Source organism: Populus alba, chromosome 2 (assembly GCF_005239225.2).
Source record: "Populus alba chromosome 2, ASM523922v2, whole genome shotgun sequence".
Lineage (NCBI taxonomy): Eukaryota > Viridiplantae > Streptophyta > Magnoliopsida > Malpighiales > Salicaceae > Populus > Populus alba.
In genome coordinates, this window is record NC_133285.1 from 7,412,194 (window position 1) to 7,437,814 (window position 25,621).

General features: G+C 35.9%; 4 protein-coding genes across 4 annotated transcripts; 3 read left to right on the forward strand and 1 right to left on the reverse strand.

Annotated features, from left to right (window-relative positions):
* Nucleotides 1-4,962: 4,962 nt before the first annotated feature.
* Nucleotides 4,963-8,744, forward strand: LOC118042218 (transketolase, chloroplastic). Its single transcript, XM_035049830.2, has 7 exons — nt 4,963-5,539; nt 5,859-5,949; nt 6,055-6,160; nt 6,264-6,546; nt 6,764-6,912; nt 6,999-7,152; nt 7,441-8,744. The coding sequence occupies exons 1-7, from the start codon at nt 5,048-5,050 to the stop codon at nt 8,398-8,400; spliced, it is 2,235 nt and encodes a 744-aa protein (XP_034905721.1). The 5' UTR covers nt 4,963-5,047; the 3' UTR covers nt 8,401-8,744.
* A 2,562-nt stretch (nt 8,745-11,306) lies between these two features.
* On the forward strand, nt 11,307-15,995 carry LOC118042219 (3-phosphoshikimate 1-carboxyvinyltransferase 2). Its single transcript, XM_035049831.2, has 8 exons — nt 11,307-11,793; nt 12,414-12,658; nt 13,134-13,284; nt 13,915-14,129; nt 14,210-14,327; nt 14,641-14,851; nt 15,280-15,341; nt 15,441-15,995. The coding sequence occupies exons 1-8, from the start codon at nt 11,458-11,460 to the stop codon at nt 15,657-15,659; spliced, it is 1,557 nt and encodes a 518-aa protein (XP_034905722.1). The 5' UTR covers nt 11,307-11,457; the 3' UTR covers nt 15,660-15,995.
* A 1,646-nt stretch (nt 15,996-17,641) lies between these two features.
* On the forward strand, nt 17,642-20,148 carry LOC118042220 (UDP-glucuronate 4-epimerase 3). Its single transcript, XM_035049832.2, has one exon. It carries the CDS (start codon nt 18,473-18,475, stop codon nt 19,778-19,780), a length of 1,308 nt encoding a protein of 435 aa, XP_034905723.1. The 5' UTR covers nt 17,642-18,472; the 3' UTR covers nt 19,781-20,148.
* A 2,313-nt stretch (nt 20,149-22,461) lies between these two features.
* On the reverse strand, nt 22,462-23,364 carry LOC118042221 (small ribosomal subunit protein uS10y). Its single transcript, XM_035049833.2, has 3 exons — nt 23,179-23,364; nt 22,967-23,080; nt 22,462-22,766 (listed from the first exon to the last, which is right to left on the reverse strand). Exons 1-3 carry the CDS (start codon nt 23,288-23,290, stop codon nt 22,627-22,629), a joined length of 366 nt encoding a protein of 121 aa, XP_034905724.1. The 5' UTR covers nt 23,291-23,364; the 3' UTR covers nt 22,462-22,626.
* Between the last annotated feature and the right edge of the window lie 2,257 nt (nt 23,365-25,621).

Here is a 25,621-nt window from a genome sequence, read left to right on the forward strand (position 1 = left end):
TGTCGAATACTGTCATGCTGGCCGGAGGAGTGTGGAACTCGGAGATTCTTGTGTCCATGGCAGCTCCTTGTTCCACAAAGAGAGAGCATTTATGTGAACACCAAAGAGGGCAAGTTGAGGAAACCTAAATTGGTAATAGCCTCAATATTGACACAACTTATAGCAGAAAAAATAGAGATAGGATTTTCAAATTCTAATTTTAGCATCCTAAACTTTAAAAATTATAAAGAAAATTTTAATATATTCTGAAGGATCAATATTCATGAACTTCTCTACTAAAAAAATAGCATGAAAGGCTGTTTAAAAAAAAAAAAAACCTTTTTAATTAGTAACATCTTAAGTAAATGGAAAGTTTTAATCCAAATAAGAAAAATAATAAAAAATAACAAGAATAATAAATAAATAAAATTCTGAAAGTCTTAATCCTACAAGCCTCCTTTGCCTCATTTACATATTTACCTTTTATTCTCACAAGTGGTACGACATGAAAACTGACATGGAGGAGGGATGTCTCAAGGTGGAGGCTTTCGTTGATTTTTATTTTTGCTATCTTGATAACTATTTACAACCACGAACCTGCTTACCAAATTAGAAGATTTTCGTGTCAGCTCACACTTCATGTTCTTCTGCGGTTTAGTTGTCTCCGAGGTTGAAAGGAAAGCTTAATCTAAGATTTTTTATTTAATGTGGAAACCTGTTTACCAGATTAAAGATTCTGTGTCTGTTCACACTTCATGCTATTATGCAGTTTAGTTGTGTCCAAGGTTGAATTGGAAAAGCAAAAGCTAAAAAATAAAGATGCAATTATCATTTTGAACTTTGAATCCTAGCTCCTAGAAATAAGATGAATTTAATATATGATGTGGTTGGTGAGCATGTGAACTTGAAGTGGTTGGTGAGCATGTCAATTAGAAGTGTTGCTATGGATTATAAGTAGCGTTATGCTGTAAGTTGATTAAAAAAAATTTGAGTGAAGAAAAAATTTAAGTATTGTTATTGTTTATCTAGTAGAAAAAAATTATACAAAGTGGGAGTTTACTTGATTGACTTGGCAAAGCAAAAAACAACGGGTACAAACAATAAAAAACATAACTTGATTTAAAAAAATTCAGGTCAGCATTTTTTTTTTTAATATTAAAATAATATATTGGAAATTGACTCAAGTTTAACTTATGTCAAATCTGCAATCCTAATAATAAGACCAAGATAAGCATATAAAAATCAAATCGAAATAAATTTTAAAGTCTAATTCTCAATAAACTCAATGTTGAATGATAAAATAAAAAAATGATATAAAAAAAGACACAAAAAATGACTAAAATCAACATTGGTTAACCTGTTAAACCCATGACATTGATCATAAAACCAAGATAATCTCATAAAAAGCAAATCAGAAAAACAAACATGAAGAAAGAAATTAAAAATCTAAAAAAATAATAATTGAAAAACAAGTCTAATTCCCAATTGAAAGTTAACTCAATGTTAGAGAAAAAAAATTTGAAAAACACATTGGAAAAGCACAATCAAACCAATGTTAAAAAAAATGAAAGAAAAAATTCAACAAAAACAATAACATGAATCAAATTAGGTTAACACGCCATACTCGTGTCTCGGGTTATAAGATTGGGATAACTTCATAGAAAGTAAATCAAAAACAAATCATAAGTCTAATTTCCAGTCAATAAAATGTTCAATGATGATTTTTTTTTTTTTAAATAATCAACTAAAAAAAGGAAAAGAAAGAAACCCGAGTAAACCAAGTTAACTCGTCAAATTCGTGACCCGAATTATAAGACTCAAGTAATCTTAAAATACAAATTGAAACAAATCATGAAGTTGAATAATTAAAAAAATAAATATTGAATAATTAAATTAAAAATAAATAAATAAAAATACAAAGCATTACTAAAATAAAATAATGTTTTATGAGGTACTGCACAATTATTAAAAAAAAAATTCATAAAATTTAATAATAAAAATAAAATAAAAATTACCATTACCTTGTAAGGTGATGTACAGTCACTTTCGTTAATTAATGTTAATATAAGTTTGTACCACATTGGTAAGAATGTAGATCTGCTTAAATAGTAATACAAAATCATGGTGGGATTGCATATTTTGAACCAAATTTCAACACAAAGTAATTTACTTGCTAATCTTGATGCCATCCACCTTTTTTTATTGCCAACAACCCCCCGGCTGCAGAAAATAAAACTTTACACGGACTCTATGTCTTACATGATTGCTACTTTGTTAATGCTTTTAAGTTTTCCAAATATTGAAATGCCAATTCTTTTTTTAAAAAAATATGTAATAATATGAAATGTATAAATGCATTTAAATTGTTATACGTATAAACCTATAAATAATTAAATACTTTTTTAAACTATTTATAAATACATATAAATTGTTATATGTACAACAACATTGAAACCCATTTTTTTGCTAAAAATAGTTTTTTTTTTAAAGTGAATTCCAGGAAAATAAATTATTTTGCGATATTTAGTTGTATAATAAAAATAAGTTGGAAAATATTTTCTAGTGTTTGATTATGTCATTAAAAATAAGCTAAAAAATAATTTATTAATATTTTATTAAAATTGTTGCATTTCCTTCTTAACCGATTGAATTTAGGTGCCATGAAAATTATTTATTCTAACCACTATAATTAAATGGCTAATCATACCGTGTTCCTCTCACCGAACTTCCTTTTATTAATTTTGTGGTTGCTCGTTCATTGCTCTACCCCACAAATCAAGCCATTGTCCAAAAGCCAACATAATTTTAATTTGTTGGTAAGCAGTAAGCAGAGTCCTTCAATAAAACCAAACTAGTTTGTTGGTGGCGAGTATAAAATAATTTTTTTAATATAAAAAAGTAAATACATAAGTGTTTTTAATGCGTTTTTTAATATAAAAAATATTTAATTAAAAATTAAAAAGATAATACATATATTTAATTAAATAAATCAAAAATCATATATATCAATAAAAAAACATATTAATTAACTAAGAACTAAATTTAAAAATTGAAAGAAATATGTACATTTTTTTTTATCTCACAGCACAAGTCATGTATTAGATTGTGTTTGATAAAATTATTTTTTTAAACTAATTTTTTATTTAATTAAATTATAATAAAAATATGCAAACACAAAAAAAACAATTAAATGAAATTTGAGAAAAAAATCATGCAGGGTTACACAAAAAAAAAAACACCTATGAATATTAAAAAACAATATCATTATTTATCTTATTTCTAAACCTAAAATTACTATAAGAAAATAATTTCTCATTAAAAGTTATAAATTAATAAAAACAAATCAATAAAATTCAACTAACATTAAAATTTCTAATCTAAACAAATCAATGTAAATCTTAACAATTATATAAATATTATAATAAAAATAATTATGTTCATAGAATTAAAAAAAATAGCTTCCTCGTCGTGTTGGCTTTGGGTTCCAAACAAACAAAATCTAATTGCATTATATATATATATATATACTAGTTACATTAAATGTGTGATGTCATAGGTCTTTTTTTTTGTCTAAAAAATGTAAAAAAAATAATTAAGATTTAAAAGTGTTAGGTCTTTCTGCACAGCTATACCCAAGAGTCTTGGGTTTGGTTGCAATATCTGACCTAAAAATAATATTTATAATATTAATAATAACATTAAACTTGCATGACCCAAGTTTAAGTGAGTCTGGCTGCAACACCGGACCTAAGAATATTGGATGTGGGTATGACTTTAAGATCGTGTCATAAAAGTGTGATAATTAAATATATTAATTAAAAAGAAAAAAACTCAACATGAAGAAAAAAACTAATGAAAAAAAAAATGAATCAATTGGGTTAACTCTTCAAACCAGGTTAACCCGTAAAACCTGGGGTTTGCGTCATGAAAGTTTGATAATTAAATAGAAAAAAAAATTGACGGGCTTACCCAGAATTAACTAGGTTAACCCATCAAATCAGGTTAACTCGTAAAGTCCATGACACGTGTCATGAAAGTCTGATAATTAAATATAAAAAAATTTAACATTAAAAAACCAAACTAAACGAAAAAAAATTAATTAAAAAGAAAAAAAATCTAGGTTAACTTGTTAAATCATGTTAACCCGTCAAACCACGGGATCTATATCATAAAAATCTGATAACTAAATAAAAAAAATTTAATATTAACAAACTAAAAAAAATCATTAAAAAAACTAAAAAAAAACAGTTCTATAATATAATATAATATAATAATTATAATAATATAATATATTAATAAATGAAAGGCATGAGGAAGACCTTTTAGAGCATTTTCTAAAATATGTTTTATTCTGGAAAAAAAAAAAAACGAAAGGTAGAGCATTTTCCAAACCCCTACCCATAGTCAATGGCGTAGATTTTCTCTCTTTCCACGTCACTGTGAATCCAATGGTCAAGAAAAGAGGAGAGAATGGAAGGCAGATAATTTCCCATTTCCAACCCATACTCATCGGTCTAGATCACAGCCTCTTCCAAAGTTTACGTTAAAAGATCAACAAAACTTGTTGTCTCTTTGTACCTTGCGAGAAGTTCAAAGATAAGAAAAAAATATTGATTATTTATCTAGTCCTTGATTTGTTCATATAGTTATAAATTAATCCTTCATGTTTAAAAACATATAGCTTAGTCATTAATTCTTGCTGACTGTTTTTCCAGTAATACAAATGTTGAGTTCTTATTAAAATAAACAAAAATCCAATCTCATCCTTTGATAATTCTAAATTCTTGGCTTGGAGAAAAACGAATTCGTGAAGATTTGGAGAAAATTAAGATATTTTAATAAGAGAATGGCTAATACGAGTCAAAGGGTTAAATTACAAAGTTTTAAAAAGAAGTTATTAAGTTATAGTTATATCCAAACATTAGGAACTAAAATATAATTTGTGTTAAATAAGAGTTGCAGTCCCTTGCCTCTTTCATTCTCAAATAAATTTAACTCTCTCTGTAATATCGACAACAGACCCAACAAAAACCAGAGAGAGAGACTGAGAGAGTTTCAGAATTCAGGAATGGCTTCCACTTCTTCTCTAACTCTTTCTCAAGCCCTTTTGGCTAGAGCCGTCTCTCACAATGCCATTGACCACCTCCGTGACAGCCGTGTCTCTCTTGTCTCCCTTCCTGCTTTCTCCGGCCTCAAATCCACCACCTGTACAGCCACACGCGCCACAACAACAACTAGCCGCCGCCGCCGCGTGTCTTCCCGAAAAGTAAGAGCGGCGGCAGTGGAGACACTGGATGCGACAACAGATACTTCATTGGTGGAGAAGTCGGTTAATACGATTAGATTTCTCGCTATTGATGCTGTTGAAAAGGCTAATTCAGGTCACCCTGGTTTGCCTATGGGGTGTGCTCCGATGGGTCATATTTTGTACGATGAGGTCATGAGGTACAATCCGAAGAATCCATATTGGTTCAATCGTGACCGGTTTGTTTTGTCTGCTGGCCATGGCTGTATGTTGCAATATGCTCTGCTTCACCTTGCTGGATATGATAGCGTCAAGGTTGGTGATTTCTTTCTTCTTGTTGCTTAAAATATTTTTTTGATAGAAACTTTGAGTTTCTTAAGTTTTTTTTTTTGTTGTGTGGTTTTCTGAGATGGATCCGGAATTCCTTGATCAAGGAACCAAAAAGATTATTAAAGAAGATTCAACATGTTATTATTTTGATGCTTGCTAATTATAAATATGTTATTGCATGTAGAAGATCAAGCTTGAATTATGCAAATGGAGCTAAAGTATACCGCTGTTATTGTTTACTTGGACATTTGGTTATTGGTATTGTTGAAGTTAACCGAGCATTCTGATTTGGTTGAATTAACAGGAAGAAGACTTGAAGAGTTTCCGTCAGTGGGGAAGCAGGACACCTGGACATCCTGAGAACTTTGAGACTCCTGGTGTTGAAGTCACAACTGGTCAGATTAAAGTTTCTACTTTTTTTGACCACTTTTATCTATTATCTGCATGTTTTTACGTGCTTACCTGAATTCGAAACTTAAACTTTCTATTTTCTTCTTCAGGTCCTCTTGGACAGGGTATTGCCAATGGTGTTGGTTTGGCACTTGCAGAGAAGCACTTGGCTGCTCGCTACAACAAACCAGACAATGAGATTGTTGACCACTACACGTATGATAGCTGTCTAATTTTTTGTATTTTGTTAATTGTTCTTCCATATAAACTTATTGAGCCTCGTCTTCTGTGGCTACGTCTTTTCATTTGTCACGTGTAGATATGTTATATTGGGAGATGGTTGTCAAATGGAGGGTATTTCAAACGAGGCTTGTTCATTGGCCGCACACTGGGGACTTGGAAAGCTGATTGCTTTCTATGATGACAACCATATCTCTATCGATGGTGACACTGAGATTGCGTTCACTGAGGATGTTGACAAACGTTTTGAGGGTCTTGGGTGGCATGTTATCTGGGTGAAGAATGGAAACACTGGATATGATGAGATTCGTGCTGCCATCAAGGAGGCTAAGGCTGTGAAGGACAAACCCACTATGATCAAGGTTAGATATTTCATCTCTTATACACGTGGTGTGTTTTGAAGATGAGCTGGCAAAATATTTGTTAGGATGATGAAATCATATGGGGAGTCTTCTGATTAGGCACTGAAAAATCAATGTCCGTACACTGGAGACAACGTTGAAGTTGCAGTTTTTTAAAAAATATACATTAATTGGATGGTATGCTCTAAACTTGCTGTGCGTTTTCTTTTCTTTGAAGGTGACTACAACCATTGGTTATGGATCTCCAAACAAAGCAAACTCTTACAGTGTACATGGGAGTGCATTGGGTGCCAAGGAAGTTGATGCTACCAGGCAGAACCTTGGATGGCCATATGAGCCTTTCCATGTTCCAGAGGATGTTAAGCAGTAAGTGAAGCAGGATTATGTTTCTACCTATTTATCGTCGTACTTTAGTTGATTTGATATTCATAAACTGTCTGGGTTTTTCTTAGGCACTGGAGCCGCCACACCCCAGCTGGTGCAGCTTTTGAAGCTGAATGGAATGCCAAGTTTGCCGAGTATGAGAAGAAGTACAGTGAAGAAGCTGCAGAGTTGAAGTCTATTGCCAATGGTGAACTGCCTGCTGGTTGGGAGAAAGCACTTCCTGTGAGTAAATTCAATTGTGTTTTCTACTGATCTTTCCGGGAGGACCTCTCTGTTGATTCTATATTTGCATCTTTTAATATGAGCTTTTTCATACTGTCGTAAATTATGGATTCTGGGCATCATGCCCCGCAATTTTGTGAACTCAATAAACCCCACCCACCCCTCAAGGATAAACACATTATCGGCAGGGTGTGGATTTTGCATGCAAAATTACGAATCTATAGATATTTCATTTGGAGTAAAGGTCATCTTTTTCATCCTTCATATTTTTAAATTGCAATGTTGCAGACATATACTCCGGAGAGCCCAGCAGATGCCACCAGAAATCTATCTCAGCAAAACCTAAATGCACTTGCAAAAGTGCTCCCTGGTCTTCTTGGTGGCAGTGCAGATCTTGCCTCTTCCAACATGACCTTGTTAAAAATGTTTGGGGACTTCCAAAAGGACACCCCTGAGGAACGCAATGTCAGGTTTGGTGTCAGAGAGCATGGAATGGGAGCCATCTGCAATGGCATTGCACTTCACTGTCCTGGCTTGATCCCCTACTGTGCTACTTTCTTTGTTTTCACAGATTACATGAGAGCTGCTATAAGGATTTCTGCTTTGTGTGAGGCTGGAGTCATATATGTCATGACCCACGATTCCATTGGTCTTGGAGAGGATGGACCAACCCATCAACCAATTGAGCACTTGGCGAGCTTCCGTGCAATGCCCAACATTTTGATGCTCCGCCCAGCTGATGGAAATGAAACTGCTGGCGCATACAAGGTTGCTGTCCTCAACAGAAAGAGACCCTCCATCCTAGCCCTCTCCAGGCAAAAGCTACCTCAACTTCCTGGAACCTCCATTGAGGGAGTTGAAAAGGGTGGCTACATCATTTCAGATAACTCCTCTAGTAATAAGCCTGATGTTATCTTGATTGGTACTGGTTCAGAGCTGGAAATTGCTGCTAAAGCTGCTGAGGAACTCAGAAAGGAAGGCAAGGCTGTAAGAGTTGTTTCCTTTGTTTCATGGGAGCTTTTTGATGAGCAATCAGATGCCTACAAGGAAAGTGTTTTGCCAGCAGCTGTAGAAGCTAGGGTTAGCATCGAAGCTGGATCAACATTTGGATGGGAGAGGATTGTTGGAGACAAAGGAAAGGCTATTGGAATTGACCGGTTTGGAGCAAGTGCACCAGCAGGTAAAATATACAAGGAGTTCGGTATTACTACAGAGGCTGTTATTGCAGCTGCCAAAGAAGTCAGCTAGGTGGATCAATCTTCACTCGCAACATCTTGTTAAATGCGCATCTGTGGTTTGGGTTAGAGAATAGAATGGAGAGGCCATTCCGGGAGACCTGTTTCATTACTTGGCCTCTTTTGTTTCAATAAAAGACTGAGATGAATCCTTCTTCTTCTGCTTATAAGTGGTAAGTTGAGCAAAGCTGGATCAAAGAGAGAGTTGGGTTTATGATATCTTTGAATTTGTAACTGTGTTGCATCTCATCTCTCTTGAGTTTTGTAGTGTTCTTTGGTAACTTGTAATGAGTTGAAGATGAATTATTATTATTTCTCCTTCATGTTATTAAGAAGAAGAAAGATACTTTGCTTTAATTCTCAGATCTCTTTCTCTCTCTCTTTTGCTTTTCTGTTGTGAGTTCGAAGAGGATCATATTGCTGACTCTCAGGTAATTTGTTCTCTAACTGTTTCCCCTACCAACCCCCAAAATATCATCACGAACAGCCAAATAAATAAAAATGACGGGTTGTTGAAATTTAAAAGGTGGTTTTCCACGACCCCCCCCCCCCCGGGACCCCCCAAGAACAAGGATAGAAAGATATACTCGGAGAGGTTTGCGCAAGGGTATGCTCTGGCTATGAATATAAGAGAGATCATAAGAATGAACGGGGAGGTGATTTGATATATGATTGTGCGCAGCAACCGAAATAATTCCCTCGTAAAAGAATTGTTTGGGACCAAGGCTTCATCGTGGTTGCATGAGTTTGGACATGTGTGCGTGTACAGATGCATAGCTCGACCATGTAAGAAATATCATTTCAACTTTCTAAATTATATGGAGTGAGGCTTCAGGGGTCCACTTATGGGTGTGGAAGATGGGAGAGCTTGTCCAATCGCTGATATGTGGTTGTCGGAGCTCATAATCTCAGCTTCTTATCCAGACATCATCCTCTGCCACCAAAAGCTCCTTTCTACTTGTTTCGTCTGCACACAGGTAGAGGTAGGGGAAAGGTATGGTAGGGCCTACCTTTACAGCATCTACAATGGTTTTATCTGATGTCTATTATATTGTCTGTCACATGCATGAAAGATTTTAGATATCCACAGCATATTCTCCTTTTGGGGATGGATCTATTGCCTCATTGGTGGAGTGGCTAGATGTGGAGATCATCCATAAAGGAGGCCCAGAATGGATCTTTCTCCTCTAAACTATCTGGGCTCTGCTTGGTTGCTCTCTTCCAGTCATGCTCAATTTATGTCTAGCACGAGCAATTCAAGACCCGTACGCGGTCAGTATAGCTTTGGTAGTGTAGTAAAGATCATTTTTTTAAATAATTTTTCATTTTAAAATATATGTTAATAATATTTTTTTATTTTTTAAAAATTATTTTTGACATTAATATATGAAAAACAATAAAAAACATACCAACTATATTAAATTTTAATAATAAAAAAAAAATTAAATTTTATAAAAACACGGTTCAACCACGTCTCCAATAGCTCTTAGTCTTTAAACTGTTTTGATACTTTTTTTTTATTAGTGTTTTGCATTTTCAGAACTAAAAACTTTTTGAAATGTAAAATAGTACAAGACTTACCGGTGAATGGTGAATTCGTTGAAAAACTTGAAATGAAATTCTCCTGACAATGAGTTTTGGGTCTGCACATTATTATTCAATTATAATAATAAATAGTAAATCAATTAAATTAGCTCGGTTAAATTGAATCCTGGAGCTCAGCCAAGGGAGAAGAGATAGTGTTCGGTAGGGTCATAGTTCAACCGAGCTCGACTCCGAACTGTGTTTAATTTTTTTTTTTATTATTATTATCAATGTCAATCCTTTTATTTTATTTTATTTTAAAATTTTTGTGGTAGGTTAGGTCAATTCTTCGATAATATCATGTTCACTTGTTGCTGGAGGGCTACCAAACTTGCTTACGTCATGGAGTGCCCTTTCCTTTCCTTTTAATTAATACGGTGTTTATGTCAGTTGATGTGAATATCAACTAATTTTATTATTTTTAAAATAATCATATAAATTTTTAGTAATTATAATATTAATAATTATAGAATTTAAATCTAAAATTACAAAAACAAAAACTTTTTAATTTTAAATTTTTAGTATTGGACCACGTAATAGATAATTAAACGTTGGCAATTTTGCTCATGCCATTACCTACCAGCATCCGGGGCCCTCACAAGATAGAAATAGAGAAGCAAATCAAACCTACCGCACGGGCCCCACTCTTTTGGTCACAAGCCTACCGCATGTGAGCCAAACATAGGGTTGGTGGCTTGGTCTGGAGGTTGATGAAGGACACATGGATTTCCGAGATCAAACTCTTCACGTCCTCTCACCAACCCATTTTTGGTGCCTCAAATCTCTAAACTGCCCCCAAATAAAACATTAATAAAAAACCCTACTGTACAATATTTCCAGCACAAGGTACAAACAACCATATCACGAAACCCAGCATTTTGAAATGATAATTAATAATTAAAAAAAAAGGCAGGACGAAGGAGTAAGGAGTAATAGCAAGTAAAAAATCTGAAAAATTAAATGAAGGGAAACCTCGCTATCATCTTCAACAGATTATATAATTATCAATTTCAACCCGATCAAATTAATTTTATCAGTCTCATCCTAATTCCATTAAAAATCAGACAGGTTTCCTTTTCGCAACCAAGGCAAACACATAACAATTCCTGCAAAGAAGTTCAAAGCGTCCAGTGATGAACATATTTGAGAAGAACTTTTTTCCTCGACAGGGAAGATTTGCAATGAAAATACGCTAATGTAAGAGTTGGGTTAGATTCGGGATGAAATTGATAAAACGTATTGTTCGGGACGAAACTAAGACCCAGGCAATATTTTAGGAATCATAGAAAGGTTTTCCAAAAAATAAAAAGTTGGTTGGTGAAGACTACTGCAACAACAGCAACGACAACGAACACCCAAGCCCACCAAAAACCCCTTTAAGGCTTTAACCAAACCAAACCTCTTGAAAAAACCACAAACAGAACACAACTGTGTCGTCCTGTCGTGTAAGAGAAGAGAAAGACAGGAGAGAAACAGAGTGAAGGCCATGGCTCAAGTGAGCAAAATCAGTAATGGAGCACAAAACACCTACACAACAATCCATCTTTTAAAACCCCAAATACCCAAATCTTTGTCTTCAATTTCATTTAGATCACAGCTCATTAAAGGGTCTTCTTTTGGTTTGAAGCATTGTAAAAAAATGGGTAGTTGCAAGCTAAAGGTTGAACCTTTGAAGGTTTTAGCTTCAGTTGCTACAGCAGAGAAGCCATCAACTGTACCTGAGATCGTTTTGCAACCCATCAAAGATATTTCTGGTACTGTTACTTTACCGGGTTCCAAGTCTCTGTCAAATCGGATACTCCTTCTTGCTGCTCTCTCTGAGGTAATATTAAAAAATGTATATATGATGCTTGAAGTTTTTCATTGCTTTTTGGGTTTTGAATTTTGAGCTACTATAGGAATGAAATCAAGTTTAGATTTAGACTTTTGGATTTTGCTTTTTTGTCAGAGTACGTGTTGTCCTTGTTACAGTCTGAGATGTGAGTTAAATAGAATAAATTGAAAGATCGAGGTTTTATTGGTTGAAATGATATTTGGTTGGTGGATTGTTATAGAGAAGAAAAGAAAGGAAAAAAAAATATATATATTATTTTTAATCGTTTAGTTTCACAAAGATAATTTCTTTGGTAGTTGTTTCTAGTAATTGTTTGTATTTTTCACTTGGAATTGAAATTGATTTATTTTTATGCTGCTGACAATATTCGGTAGAAATGCTATAGAGGAGAATGGCTTCTGGTAGTGACGATTATATAATGAAATTCATAAAATAAAAAGATTATACAGTGAATGCTTTTGACCTTTGTTTGTATTACTTTCATATAAAAAAACGTTACTTTGAATACTGCATACATATGGGGAGTTATATGTTTCTTGTCTCACATTTCTAGGCCTGTTAATTTTGTTGGCAGTAATTAATTTTTTCCTTTCATCTCTTTCATTCAGGGTACGACTGTTGTTGACAATTTGTTGAATAGTGATGATGTTCATTACATGCTTGGCGCGCTAAGAACACTTGGCCTACATGTGGAAGAGAATAAGAAACTCAAACAAGCAATTGTAGAAGGATGTGGTGGCCAGTTTCCTGTGGGAAAAGAAGCAAATGTTGATGTTGAACTTTTCCTTGGAAATGCTGGAACAGCAATGCGCCCATTGACAGCTGCTGTAACTGCTGCAGGTGGAAATTCAAGGTCTGTTCTATATTACTTCACTCCCAGCCTTTTCTTTCTTCCTTTTAAATAAGTTGTTCCAGTAAAATTAATCCTGACCATTTAGAGGGGTTGATTATATATTATCTTATGATCTTTCAAAGTTGGGCGGAGGTGAACTATATGCAAACTTGATTTCGGCATGGTCTCAACAACCATCACTTTGTCATTAGCATGAATCACCATCACAAAGTTGAATTTTCAGATTATAAGCTTTAGGGTGTATAATCCCCACAGGAAACAACCCAAGTAGAATAGATTTCTAAATTTCCCAGTCTTCTGTATTTTGAAAGTTGGTACTTAAATCAATGGCTCAATTTTGTTCGATTATATAATGATGCTCACTTTATGAGAGTGCATCTCCATGTCTTTCATTTCAATCCCACTACTTCCAGATCTCTTTACTTACAGTGTTTCCGTTTATTTTTTGTTGGTGTTCTTATTCAATACACTACAGCTACATACTTGATGGGGTGCCACGAATGAGGGAGAGACCAATTGGTGATTTGGTTATTGGTCTTCAGCAGCTTGGTGCAGACGTTTCTTGTTCTCCTACAAACTGCCCCCCTGTTCGCATAAATGCAAATGGGGGCCTTCCAGGGGGAAAGGTGTGGTTTTTGTCATTTTCCACAGTGATCTTTCCTGTTGTATAACATGATCCATCATTGTTTCTTCCTTTTGTTTTTCTGGCATTAGGTATGGGTTGCTGCAACATATTGAACAATTAAGTGATTTTACGTTTTATGGTAGCATCCAACTGATACAAAACAGGTTTAGAAAATGAGGCCTATGTAACTGCTAACTCAACTACTGCATCCCTCTTTACAGAGGCATAGTGTCAAATGAGTTGGTAACCCTGGTTGGTGATAGTTGAGTGTGGCTTGTGACTGGCCAGGGTATTCTTTTTGCTGTCATTAAGAAAAATATATGCTTTCTCCTGTGTGATAAATGCATGTGCATCTGGTTGTTCATCTAAAATGAGAAACTTGAACTTGAAACACCCATCAGTTTTTTAATCACCTACTGAGGTTTCTTGAAAAGGCATATCACAGCACAGTTTTTTGTTGCATTTGAACTTGAATCTGCTATTGGGAATTAAGTTTAGGTTTTGCCTGCAACTTCATTGTTTGTTTCTTGTTTAGAATGATATTTTGAAATAAAAACTCGGTGCTGTTGTCATTAATGATGAAATGATAGTCTTCATTCTCCGTTCATGTTTCCCTCGTCTCCATTTTCAGGTTAAACTCTCTGGATCTATAAGTAGTCAATACTTGACTGCTTTGCTCATGGCAGCTCCTTTAGCTCTTGGAGATGTGGAAATTCAGATCGTTGACAAATTGATTTCTGTTCCATATGTTGAGATGACTCTAAAGTTGATGGAGCGCTATGGAGTCTTTGTAGAACACAGTGATAACTGGGATCGTTTCTTTGTTCGAGGAGGTCAAAAATACAAGTAGGTTTCTTTAGTACATGTAGTGCATGAATATTTGAAGTAATGTTGCACTTGAAGTAACATGCTGAAAATTCAACCAGGTCTCCTAAAAATTCTTTTGTTGAGGGCGATGCTTCAAGTGCCAGTTACTTCCTAGCTGGTGCAGCAATCACTGGTGGGACCATCACTGTCGAAGGTTGTGGGATGGATAGTTTGCAGGTATTTCACTCGTCCATATATATAGGACTTCTACTTAGCAATAATTTTAGAATGTAATATTTATGTGCTGACCACAACCATCGCTTTCCACATATCAAAAACTTTGTTATATTTCCTTCTCAAAATTTGCATGATGTCTTCCAGAGTCCCGACTGACTCCCTGATTCCTAATAAATTCCATGGAGGGATAGAATATTACAAAATCTATCTAACTATTAAATGCAGCAGACAAGTACAGTTTATTACATGTATGCATTCAGTCTCCACACCTATCTACTACCTAACTCAAGTTTCTTTTTGGTTGGAAATAAAGGGAGATGTAAAGTTTGCAGAGGTTCTTGAGAAAATGGGAGCCAAAGTTACCTGGACAAATAACAGTGTTACTGTCACTGGACCGCCACGAGATTCTTCTGGTCAGAAACACTTGCGTGCTGTTGATGTAAACATGAACAAAATGCCAGATGTTGCTATGACTCTGGCTGTTGTTGCGCTTTTTGCTGATGGACCTACTGCCATAAGAGATGGTATGGTTTGACCTTTTAAATGCAGCCAATGGAGTGCCTTTTAGCTTTTAAATAAGATGACAGTGAGGGAAACTGCATTATATACTAGGAACTTCATATTTATATGCTCATAAACTTCCCAAACTATTTCATGTTAAATAAAAATGCATTCATTAGTACTATTTGGTAGATCAGTAGAACATGTCAGGGTGCGGCTTAACTTCTGGCTATGGAAAACAGCAATAAACATAAGCCAACCTTATCTTTCAAAATCCTTAAAATACCGATTATCTGGCTTGAAGTTCTAAAAGTTATAGGCTCGTCAATGATGATTTTGATAGTCAGATTTACTTATTCTTGTCTGCTCATGCTAATAATGAATTCTGGGATTCACAATTTTTTACTGTTCTCTAACTTTGAACCAATCTCTCACCTTCTATATTTCCCAGTGGCAAGTTGGAGAGTGAAAGAAACAGAACGGATGATTGCTATTTGCACAGAACTTAGGAAGGTTAGTTTCTAGTGGCTTTCTACTCATTTTAATAACTACCCCAGCGAGGGACTTGGTTAAACAATTTGCTAATTTTGACATCTGGGCTTTATGTTTCAGTTGGGAGCAACAGTTGAAGAAGGACCAGATTACTGTGTGATTACTCCACCTGAGAAACTAAATGTGACAGAGATTGACACTTATGATGATCACAGGATGGCAATGGCATTCTCTCTTGCTGCTTGTGGAGAAGTCCAAGTCACCATCAAGGACCCTGGTTGCACTCGAAAAACTTTCCCAGACTACTTTGAGGTTCTTGAGAGGTACACAAAGCATTGAGTTGCACTCAAACCTTCATCCATGTGTACAAGAGAGGTTATCCGTTACCATTAGCAACCATGGGTAGTCCTGAATCAACCCAAGTTTTTAATGTATCGTGGTGTAATATTTGATTACTTATGCAAGCAGGTTGATGCTGTTATTGTACTGGAGACAGGTCATATGTGAAAGGAAAAGCCGGACTTAGTTCATTTAATTATTTTTACCCTCAAGAGAGTGAGTGTAGTTCTAGTCAATAATTATGAACTTAAATAGTTCTATTTGTTTTTCCATTAATCAATCAATCAATCAATGAATGCTTGAAGTGATCAAATCAATAAATGTTCATATTTTATATTGTTTGCGCTTTAGATATATCTGGGATGATCCAAAGAACACACTTTGAGTTGAGCAGGTTTGTCCAGCAGAACTTAATTCCTCTCTCCAGGGCAAGATTGTGAAGAATAAAGGTCATCGTTTTCCCTGTTTAGTTTGGCCTCTTTAAAGCGAACATCCAGCCTCGTACCTTGGCTTTCGTAGCTCGATTATGCACAGCCATTAAGAGTCCAGCTATTCATGAGAAAGAGAAAAATAAAGAGAATTGCCTTAACAAGTAACTATATTCTTTAGTCCATGCTTGATCACAACATATAAATACACAGCGTTGGTTGGTTCCCAGCAGCTTCATCAATGATGAGATACTTGTCTTGCTCTGATTTTTTTATAGCTTTTGGCCATCCCCCCAACGCTTAACCTTGATGACCTTCACGTGTTTTCAGTCACTAAAGAAACAGGGAAGAAGGCATTGATCTGTGAAATCACACCTCCACAGCGTAGCTGAAACCGACTTATAAGGCATGGAATTGGCACGGAACGTGTTGCCAAAGCATGTAAAGATTGAATTAATTAGGTGGTAACCCCTGTTATTAATTTTTTTTTATCAGAATCTCACATGGGGTGGTGGGTATAGTGTGCTGCTGGTGGGTGGTGGCTATGGAAATTTACTGTTTTCCTTTGCATTTCATTCAATATATAAACTACTCATCCCATCTGAAACAAATGCCAGTTCATTAGTGTCTAGCAAAGCCATGTTCTTGGGACCCTGCAATTTTTGCTATATATATTCAAGCTTTGATTAGATTATATGGATCCAATACAAATCTGCGAATGCAGTCAACAAGAATAAATCCATGGCAGAATGGACAAAGATCACCTGATCTGTGTAATACAACGGAGTGGCATTTGATTTGTGGAGCACCATTAGTGGAGGACGCAAGGATGGTGATTATATTGCAAGGAATATATGGGACAAAAACTTGGATGTAATCTTCTTCAACATTGAGCTTTCAAAGGAAGTAAAGTGGATTTTTGGCCTGTGATTCTTTGATAATCTCTACATTACACCGATCCACATGATGCATAGCTACTGCTAGCCTAACATAAATTGCAATCTAAGATATCAATAAATATTCATTGGAAAGGTGCTTTAATGCTTTTGCCTTCATCTCAAGTTTTGTGCTGCACTACCAATGCTCACTGTATTCGTAATAACTAATAAGCCACTAATCTTCTGGTGGAAGTGTCAGCGATCTATTTTATCTGAAAAGCTTGTGCTCCATTTTTTAATTTTTTTTTATTCTCTAATTCAGAGACAGTCCTGTGCAAATCTTGCTAGTGATTGTGGCAAGCTGGAATCAGTATCAGTAGTACACTCCAGACCCACCTGTACATAATTACTCGCACCTACCCAATTTATTGTACTGGAAAAAATAAGAAGAAAAGGTGAACCCTTTTTTGTAAGAAAAAAAATCCCTGTGACTGTGATTATTTTGAGGTTTTATTCTTAGGCTACAAGTATGGTTTAGTTTCCTATTATTATTCTTGTACAATTCTGGGTGTGGCCCTCTCCCTAGTTTGAGTGAAACGGAAGAAAACCGGGGGCAAAGCTATCCCTGAATCCTTAATCAATGCAAGAAGATTGGAGCTAATGAGACCTAAATTGATGGAATCACTACCATATGCAGTGAGTAATGACAGTTCAAACCTAGTAGTTTATGCTCCTACACTCGTATGATAAAAGTTCAGTCTCGAAAGCTCCCATAAATCCCACTCTCATTTCAATGGTGTGAAGGCATCATAATTAGCCTCGGAACCTCATCTACACCATCTCCAACAACATCCGTGCTCTGTCCATACATTTCCTCCGCATCTTCTAATTTAAGAAACCGCCTCACGAGCTAGCCATAAAAACAGGAAGGGCTTGCAGATCTTGGCTGTCCCAAGCTCTCCCCATCCAATCAAATCCAAGTCTTACACATAGAAATGAGATAGAAAAGCTTTGATTTTTGTTACAAATCCCTCAATTCTCCATTTCCCATTTGTGAAGATTCTCATTCAAACCACAACAACAACAAAAAGCACTCAGACACCTATTTTTAAAGCAAACTAAAATTAACCAGTTTCTTGATCTCCCGTTACATAAATTTGAAACCCCCCCCCCCTCTCTCTCTAAATCTATACCCCTCCATTCTACTCAATCACCATTTTTAACAGAAAAACAAGAAACTTTGGTCTTTATTCCTGTCAAAGAGAAAGTCACCAAACAACACCTATCCATCCTTCCACGAAACCAGAAAAAAAGGAAAATAAAATAAGATTCCTTATACCCTTCAAACCCAACATGAAAAAACAGCTAAAATAGCAAAGACTCTTCCTGCTTATCTCCACCACCACCACCACCACCACCACCACCAACCAATCAATCTACATTCCTTCAAACCCTAACCTTTACCTCTCAAAACCAAAGAAAACCCACATTTTGATTTTTCAAGAAAATGTCTCATCTTGATCACACCCCGTCAACACCAGGCAAATTCAAGATTGACAAATCACCATATTATTCAAGAACAAGGTGGCATTCCTCTGTAGCCAAACTTACTCTCTGGTCTTCTCTCTTTGTTGCCTTAATCTTTCTCTTCTTTTATCGCTCCCCATCTTCTTCATCAAACAACCCTCCATCCTCCGATCCATCACGCCGCTATCTTGCTTCCGCTACTTGGGGCGGAGCTGCTTGGGAAAAGCGGGTCCGGACATCTGCCCGAATCCGGTCTCGAAATGGGTTCTCTGTTTTAGTCACAGGAGCAGCTGGTTTTGTTGGAACCCATGTTTCTTCTGCCCTTAAACGCCGCGGAGATGGTGTTCTGGGGATTGATAATTTCAATGATTACTACGATCCAACTTTGAAGAGAGCAAGACAAGCACTTCTTGAAAGGAGTGGTGTTTTTATTGTGGAAGGAGATATAAATGATGTTGCTTTGTTGAAGAAATTGTTTGACATTGTGCCTTTTACTCATGTTATGCATTTGGCAGCTCAAGCTGGTGTTAGGTATGCAATGCAAAATCCTGGCTCTTATGTGCATAGTAATATTGCTGGTTTTGTTAGTTTGTTAGAAGTTTGTAAAGATGCAAATCCACAACCAGCTATTGTTTGGGCATCATCTAGTTCTGTTTATGGGCTTAATACTAAAGTGCCTTTCTCCGAGAAAGATAGAACTGATCAACCTGCTAGTTTATACGCTGCTACTAAGAAAGCTGGTGAGGAAATTGCACACACTTACAATCATATTTACGGACTTTCCCTTACTGGGTTGCGATTTTTTACGGTCTATGGACCCTGGGGGAGGCCGGATATGGCATATTTCTTTTTTACCAAGGATATTTTGAAGGGGAAGAGTATTCCGATTTTTGAGGCTGCGAATCATGGGACTGTTGCTAGGGATTTTACCTACATTGATGATATTGTGAAGGGTTGTTTGGGTTCGTTGGATACAGCAGAGAAGAGTACCGGGAGTGGAGGGAAGAAGAAAGGGCCGGCACAATTGAGGGTTTTCAATTTGGGGAATACATCTCCTGTGCCAGTTACTGATCTTGTTGGTATTTTGGAAAGGCTTTTGAAGGTTAAGGCTAAAAGGAATGTTATGAAGTTGCCACGCAACGGGGATGTTCCATATACACACGCAAATATTAGTTATGCTCAGAAGGAGTTTGGATATAAGCCTACCACGGATCTGCAGACAGGGTTGAAGAAATTCGTGCGGTGGTACCTCAGTTACTATGGAGACAAGAAGGCTGTTGCAAGATGAGTTGAATTTTTTCGTTTCAGTACTTGGAAAACATTCCTCGTTCATTATGATTCTTATAATTGCTTTCTTAACATTTCTGTGTTGTTCGCTGCATGAAAATTGTCTTTCATATATGATTAATTGATGCTGTACAAGGAGGAATATCGTGTCCTATGTTGAAGAAGATTGTTTGGTTGGTGGATTTTGTTTTGTTGGGCACTTCCTGCACTGTATCAAAACAAAGCCAGAACCATCCTTATCTTTTGTTTCCTATTTTTTTGGAATATGTAATTGTTGTAGTTTCGGCTTTGTAGAATTCATGACTGATAGAGCATATGCTGATTGTTGGACTTGTATCATTTAATAAAATAGCACACGTGAATTTCACATATATGTCTTCTTACTGAACAAATTGAATTCATTTGACTATTGTATAGTTGTGTTTTTTTTTGTACCAAGGCTCGGTCTGGTATTGATATCCATGACAATTTTCAGCTCAGCTATTTCTTTCTTGCTTGTTGTGAATGATTTTGATGGTTAGTTTCTATTAGACCAGCTTGTCTCTGTGTTGTGGCATATATTCTTGATTCAAAAGTCCACCATTCCCCTCACTTTGTTTTTGCTGTTCTGAGTGAACAATAGTTATTAGTTATGCGTTGCATTTGACCTAGAGTTTTATCCTTTTCTTCTCCATACATGATATATTCCAGGATGTTGTAACGTTCTGTTGATGAATGAGATGCTGAAGGACACATTTCTGCCAGAGCTGATTAAATTTATTAAGCTCCCATCTCTCCGAAACTAAATTTTGCCACTGTGGTCTTGGCCCAACCTTCTCTTCCTTTTTTCATTTCTAGATACGCAATTTTTGGTAATTTCTAGTTCAATGCATGTTTGTCGAGTTTCTTAATTGGAATTTGATTTTTACTCATTAGACAGAATATGCAAGTGTTAGTTATTAAGCAATGGATTTGGAGGAGGTAAACCATCATTGTTTATTTTGATCTTTCCCTGAGACTTTGAAGTATTTTCTTGAAAGCATGGCAATCTTGCTCTCCATTTCCATTGCTGTATTCTGTCTATATCTTCTCATCGTGTAGGGGGCTGTTTTGGTTCCTTGACTTAAACTTGGAGAATTGCTCTGTGTGCAATTATATTCCATTTCATATAATCCTGACTTATGCGCTGGAATAGCCTTTATTCCCTTTCTGGAAAGTATATAATTTAATATTATTCCAAATGGCATGGATGATCTCAGCTTGGTGGATATGATTCTTTGAGTTGGAAGGCAAGAAACTTTCTTGGATGCCAATGAAAGGTATCCCGGGTTGTGTGTCTGTGTATAGATGCACTTGCTTTGTGTTTGAAGCATATGCTTTGCTGATTACTTTGATTCCCCATTTCATCTTCTATAAATCGTTACTGTCTGCTGTAAATTGCTCATTGATGAATAGTTTCTTCTCATCAAATATTTGAGCATTTTGGATAAACTAGCATGCAGTAAGCTGTTGCAATTAGCTGTTTTTTTTTTCTTCCATTTCTAGAAGAGCTACTTCTCGATGACACCCTCGTTTGTTACGTGGTTTGAGGGATTGTAGAAAACTGCAATCCCTGGTGGCATCCCAGCAAAGAGAAATCATCAACTCGATGTCCATGGGATTAAATGTAACATTTCCGGGACATGGTATGGTTGGATTCCTAGACCATACTGAACGATGAATCGTAGCAGTGATCCAGCTATACAATAGAAATGGAGGTGGCAGTGTCAACTTCATAAATTGAGGTCGAGGAGGGTAACCCCAACTTGAACGCCGCTCGCTGCAGAGCGGAAGCCCCCCTGGCCTAAATTCTGGACACTCTAAGCTAACACACGATTTATATCTGAAAATTAAACTGCACAAACTCCAAAAATTACTTTTTGACTCGCCGGACACTGCCAGGACACGCAATTCCATTCTAACAGCTAGATGCAAAGAAAGCATCGACACATCTTGCACGTGACTCGCATTTAAATTCCTCAAGAAGCATAGTGCATCTTCTGCGAAAACACATCATCCATAAATTTTAATTTCTTGCTTTCAGATACAGGGAGCTGGAATATACATGCTGCTTACTGACAAAAGCAGTAAATGAATATGACCCATTTTGCTTCCATCTCGTTCTATTCTTTGAATCGCTACATGCTCTTCTCGAAAAGGGAAGGGAAAAAAAAACAATTACTAAAATGTAAGAGGTTAAATCCTTTTTTTTTTTTTTCCAATCCCTTCTCCGTAGGCTCTAGCAAAAAGTTGAATAGGGCTTGGTCTTTGACAGCTAATGGTGATTGAGGCAGTAAATATAGAGTCAATAACCAGAAAGACGAAGTGTAAACAAGCACATAATAAAAACTTAAATTGAAAACTGAATGTTCAAATTAATTATATTTCTCATAAAATGATTTAACGTGGCTAACAATTCTGCTAGGAGTTTGAATCCAAAATGTTTTCACCCATTTTTGGAGACCCTAGTGTAAGGTTCAAAAGTCCCTAGGAATTTGAGAGCAATTAAATCCAGAGATTATCATGAAGGAGATTAGCTGTGAATATAAATACATCCACGCACCCTTCAAATATCTGTCAAAATCCCATTCATCATGATAAACAAAGCTGATAAAAATCAACAGAAATATGGCATAATTTTAAGAAGAAAAAAGCCCTTCAAGAGTCACCAAATAGTTCATCGAAGAGAACAATTAAATATAGGAAATTGAAATCCGATATAGCTAATTAAAATTGTTCCAAAAGAAACAAAAAACTGGCAAGAACCAGAATTTCTGGACTTCATCTGCAATTAATAAGAAAATCATAAAAACAAAAAAAACAGATCCTTTAACTTGCAATTGTAACCTCAACCTCCACACCAGGTTCAATGGTAATGGAAGTTATCTGTTTCACCACATCAGCTGAGCTAAAAAGATCAATCACTCGTTTATGAATGCGAAGCTCAAACCTATCCCAAGTGTTTGTTCCTGAAAATTAATAAATAAAATCATTGAACATCTATATACACATTGATCCTGTCATGATCGATCCAATATAAAAAAAAATAAAAAAATTCCAATGGCAATTAACATACAATAATTAAAATCAATACAAAGATATTTAATTTTGATAGCAATAAAACAAAAGGATATAACTAATCAAGTAAATCTAGATTCTGTATCGATACCTTCACCACATGGGGCTTTTCTAGTAGTAATTCGGAGAACTTTGGTTGGTATCCTCACAGGTCCCTTCACTTTTAAACTTTTATCCTTAGCACCACGAATTAAATCCGCACACACTACATAAAATAACAAAAAGTTCACCCAATGAAATAAGCATAAGCAAACAAAAATAAACAAAACATCATAAAACCTTAATTGATAAAAAAATACACACCTTTCTCAAGGTTTTTGACATTCTTTGAAGAAAGAGTAATCCTAACACGTTGAACTTGATCATGATATTCCTCTAAACCAGGCTTCATAGGTTTCATTGCAGCCAAAGCCATGATTTAGCTAGTGTTGCTAGGGTTGAACGGCTACTGTTGCTAGGGTTGAGCAGAGGAGGTAAAATAATAGTGATGTGTTTTGTGATTAGGGTTTCGTGTTTAACAAACTATATATAAGTTTTGGGTTTTTTTTTTAGGTTTTCATAAATGCCCTTAAGATACTCTCCAGTAATAATAATAATAATAATAATAATAATAAATAAATAAATAAATAAATAAAACCATATTTTCCAGTATCTTTTGCCATGTAATCCTTCAGCGATTTTTATTTAAAATTTATTATTGAAAAACATAAATGAGGAAAACTTGATTATAAAGGGCACAAAATTTCTTATATTTAGTCTGGCCTCCAAGAACAGAGAAGAAACCTAGAATAAAAGAACTGAAACTAGCAACAGGAGATAAAAACAGACCACCAACATAAAGCACAAACTGACGAGACCTAGGATGCCAACCGGGAGATCAAAATATCAAGGATCAGGGCGGAAGCCGTCGTTAACCCTAGGCGGAGCAAAAGCAAGACAACAGGGACAGGGCAGGAGAAAAAAGGCGACAAAACAAATTTGCATTTGGGCAATAGTAAATACTTTGATCATATTTTTTTTCCCTTTGCTTGACCATCACCTAAAACAAACCTCATCAAGCCTTAAGGACACTCTCTCATAATAATGGTTCTTCAATGAACAAAAATTGATGTGGTTTAAGAATTTCGCATATGCCTGAGTTACCATGTCGACTATTTTGGCTTCTGTGCGATAAACATCTTTAGTTATCTCCTGGAATGAAGGTTTAACAGGGTCGGTAACGGTGATCCATCCATAAGTCCATTGACAAAGGACACGACTGCTCCGTTCTGCCTGCGCGCTGGTCATCATCATTGACTGAGACTGAGACTAACGGTGATCTCGTGGGCTGACGGGCATTGCTCTTGGAGGTTGAGATAAGTGTTCATCACCAAAATAAAGGCTTATGATCTCTGCCGCCCGCTGTCCATCATTGGTTGACGCTAGATGTACTGTTGATCACCAACATAATAGGCCGATTCATGTTGCCCACTGAACATCATTGGCTAGGGATATGAGGGAAGCGGCAATCACCAAACTGTGACCGTGGAACTGAGGGTAGCGGTGATCTCACAAGATAAGAACAGTTCCCGTTGCTCGCAGTTTATTACTGGCTAAGATTGAGGGTGTTGCTCCCCACTGACTGGTTCCAGCCGCCAGCTTGATTGTCTTGTAATTGTTGCAAGATCAACCATTTGCCAAGAATTAGCATTGAGATCATCAAATGCTTTTAGATTGAAGAGACCCTAGCAGTTGCTCCACAGTGCATCCCTTTGCCCCGGCAGCCACCATATTCAACATACATTGAAGTGATATCATAACTAGAATTTTTGTCAGTGTCTTCGGTGATCCCCAGTAACATGATCAATGTTTTTCGAATTAAAACGCTACTCCTTGTTGTTCTGGAAGGTAAGAGCCAGGTGAAAGTTTGGGTGATTGGTAAACATGTGTGTCCAAGGTCATCAACCACAGCTATATCCGAGTTAGTGAAGATGTAATGACTTGTATGCCCCAGGTTTTGAGCAAGCTCCTGAAGCCTCGTTTCTACAAAAGTCTACGTAGACAGCACAAAGATTGAAAAAGGAATTAATAAATGGTATTCATCATAAATCAAAGATATACAGTTTCTTGATCTTTCTTCAATAAGGAAGACTGCAAATCAGAGAGCAAAACTGAAAGAAAAAAAGAGGAAAGAAACATTGTAATGAAACTCATCTGAGTAAAGAGAGGGGAAAGAAGATTGAAGACAAAAGCATACTAAAATCTCGAGTGGAGTATAGAGTACAAAGGCAGAGAGAATACATCAACTTGTCTTGTGAATTCTCACCCTGAATGGGATACACAGAGACACTATTTGGGCGGCGAAAGATCAGAAGCTGGATTGGTCGGGAGGACACATTGCTCGGAGGCATTGTCACCTGAAAGTATGCATGTGGAACAAGGATTTGAACCAGCTCTCCAATTGCAAACAGACATCAACCACATCACCATAAAATTGCCTCTTAGAAAGATGTAAATTATAACAGGGAATATAAATTTTTATGTTTGGAGCAAATGTATTTGATTTTCTAAAGTATTCCATAGATGAATGAATAACAAAATCACCTGGATGAATTAATGAAGACATTCAAAACAGCCATTGACCTCTCGGTTTTAGTATCTGTTTGACGTTGTGTTATAATTTAAAAGATATTCGGTTTTTATTGTTTAATTAAACTTGTTTTTTATTTTAAATTGCGGTAAGAAATCTATAGCTTTTTCTTAAAAT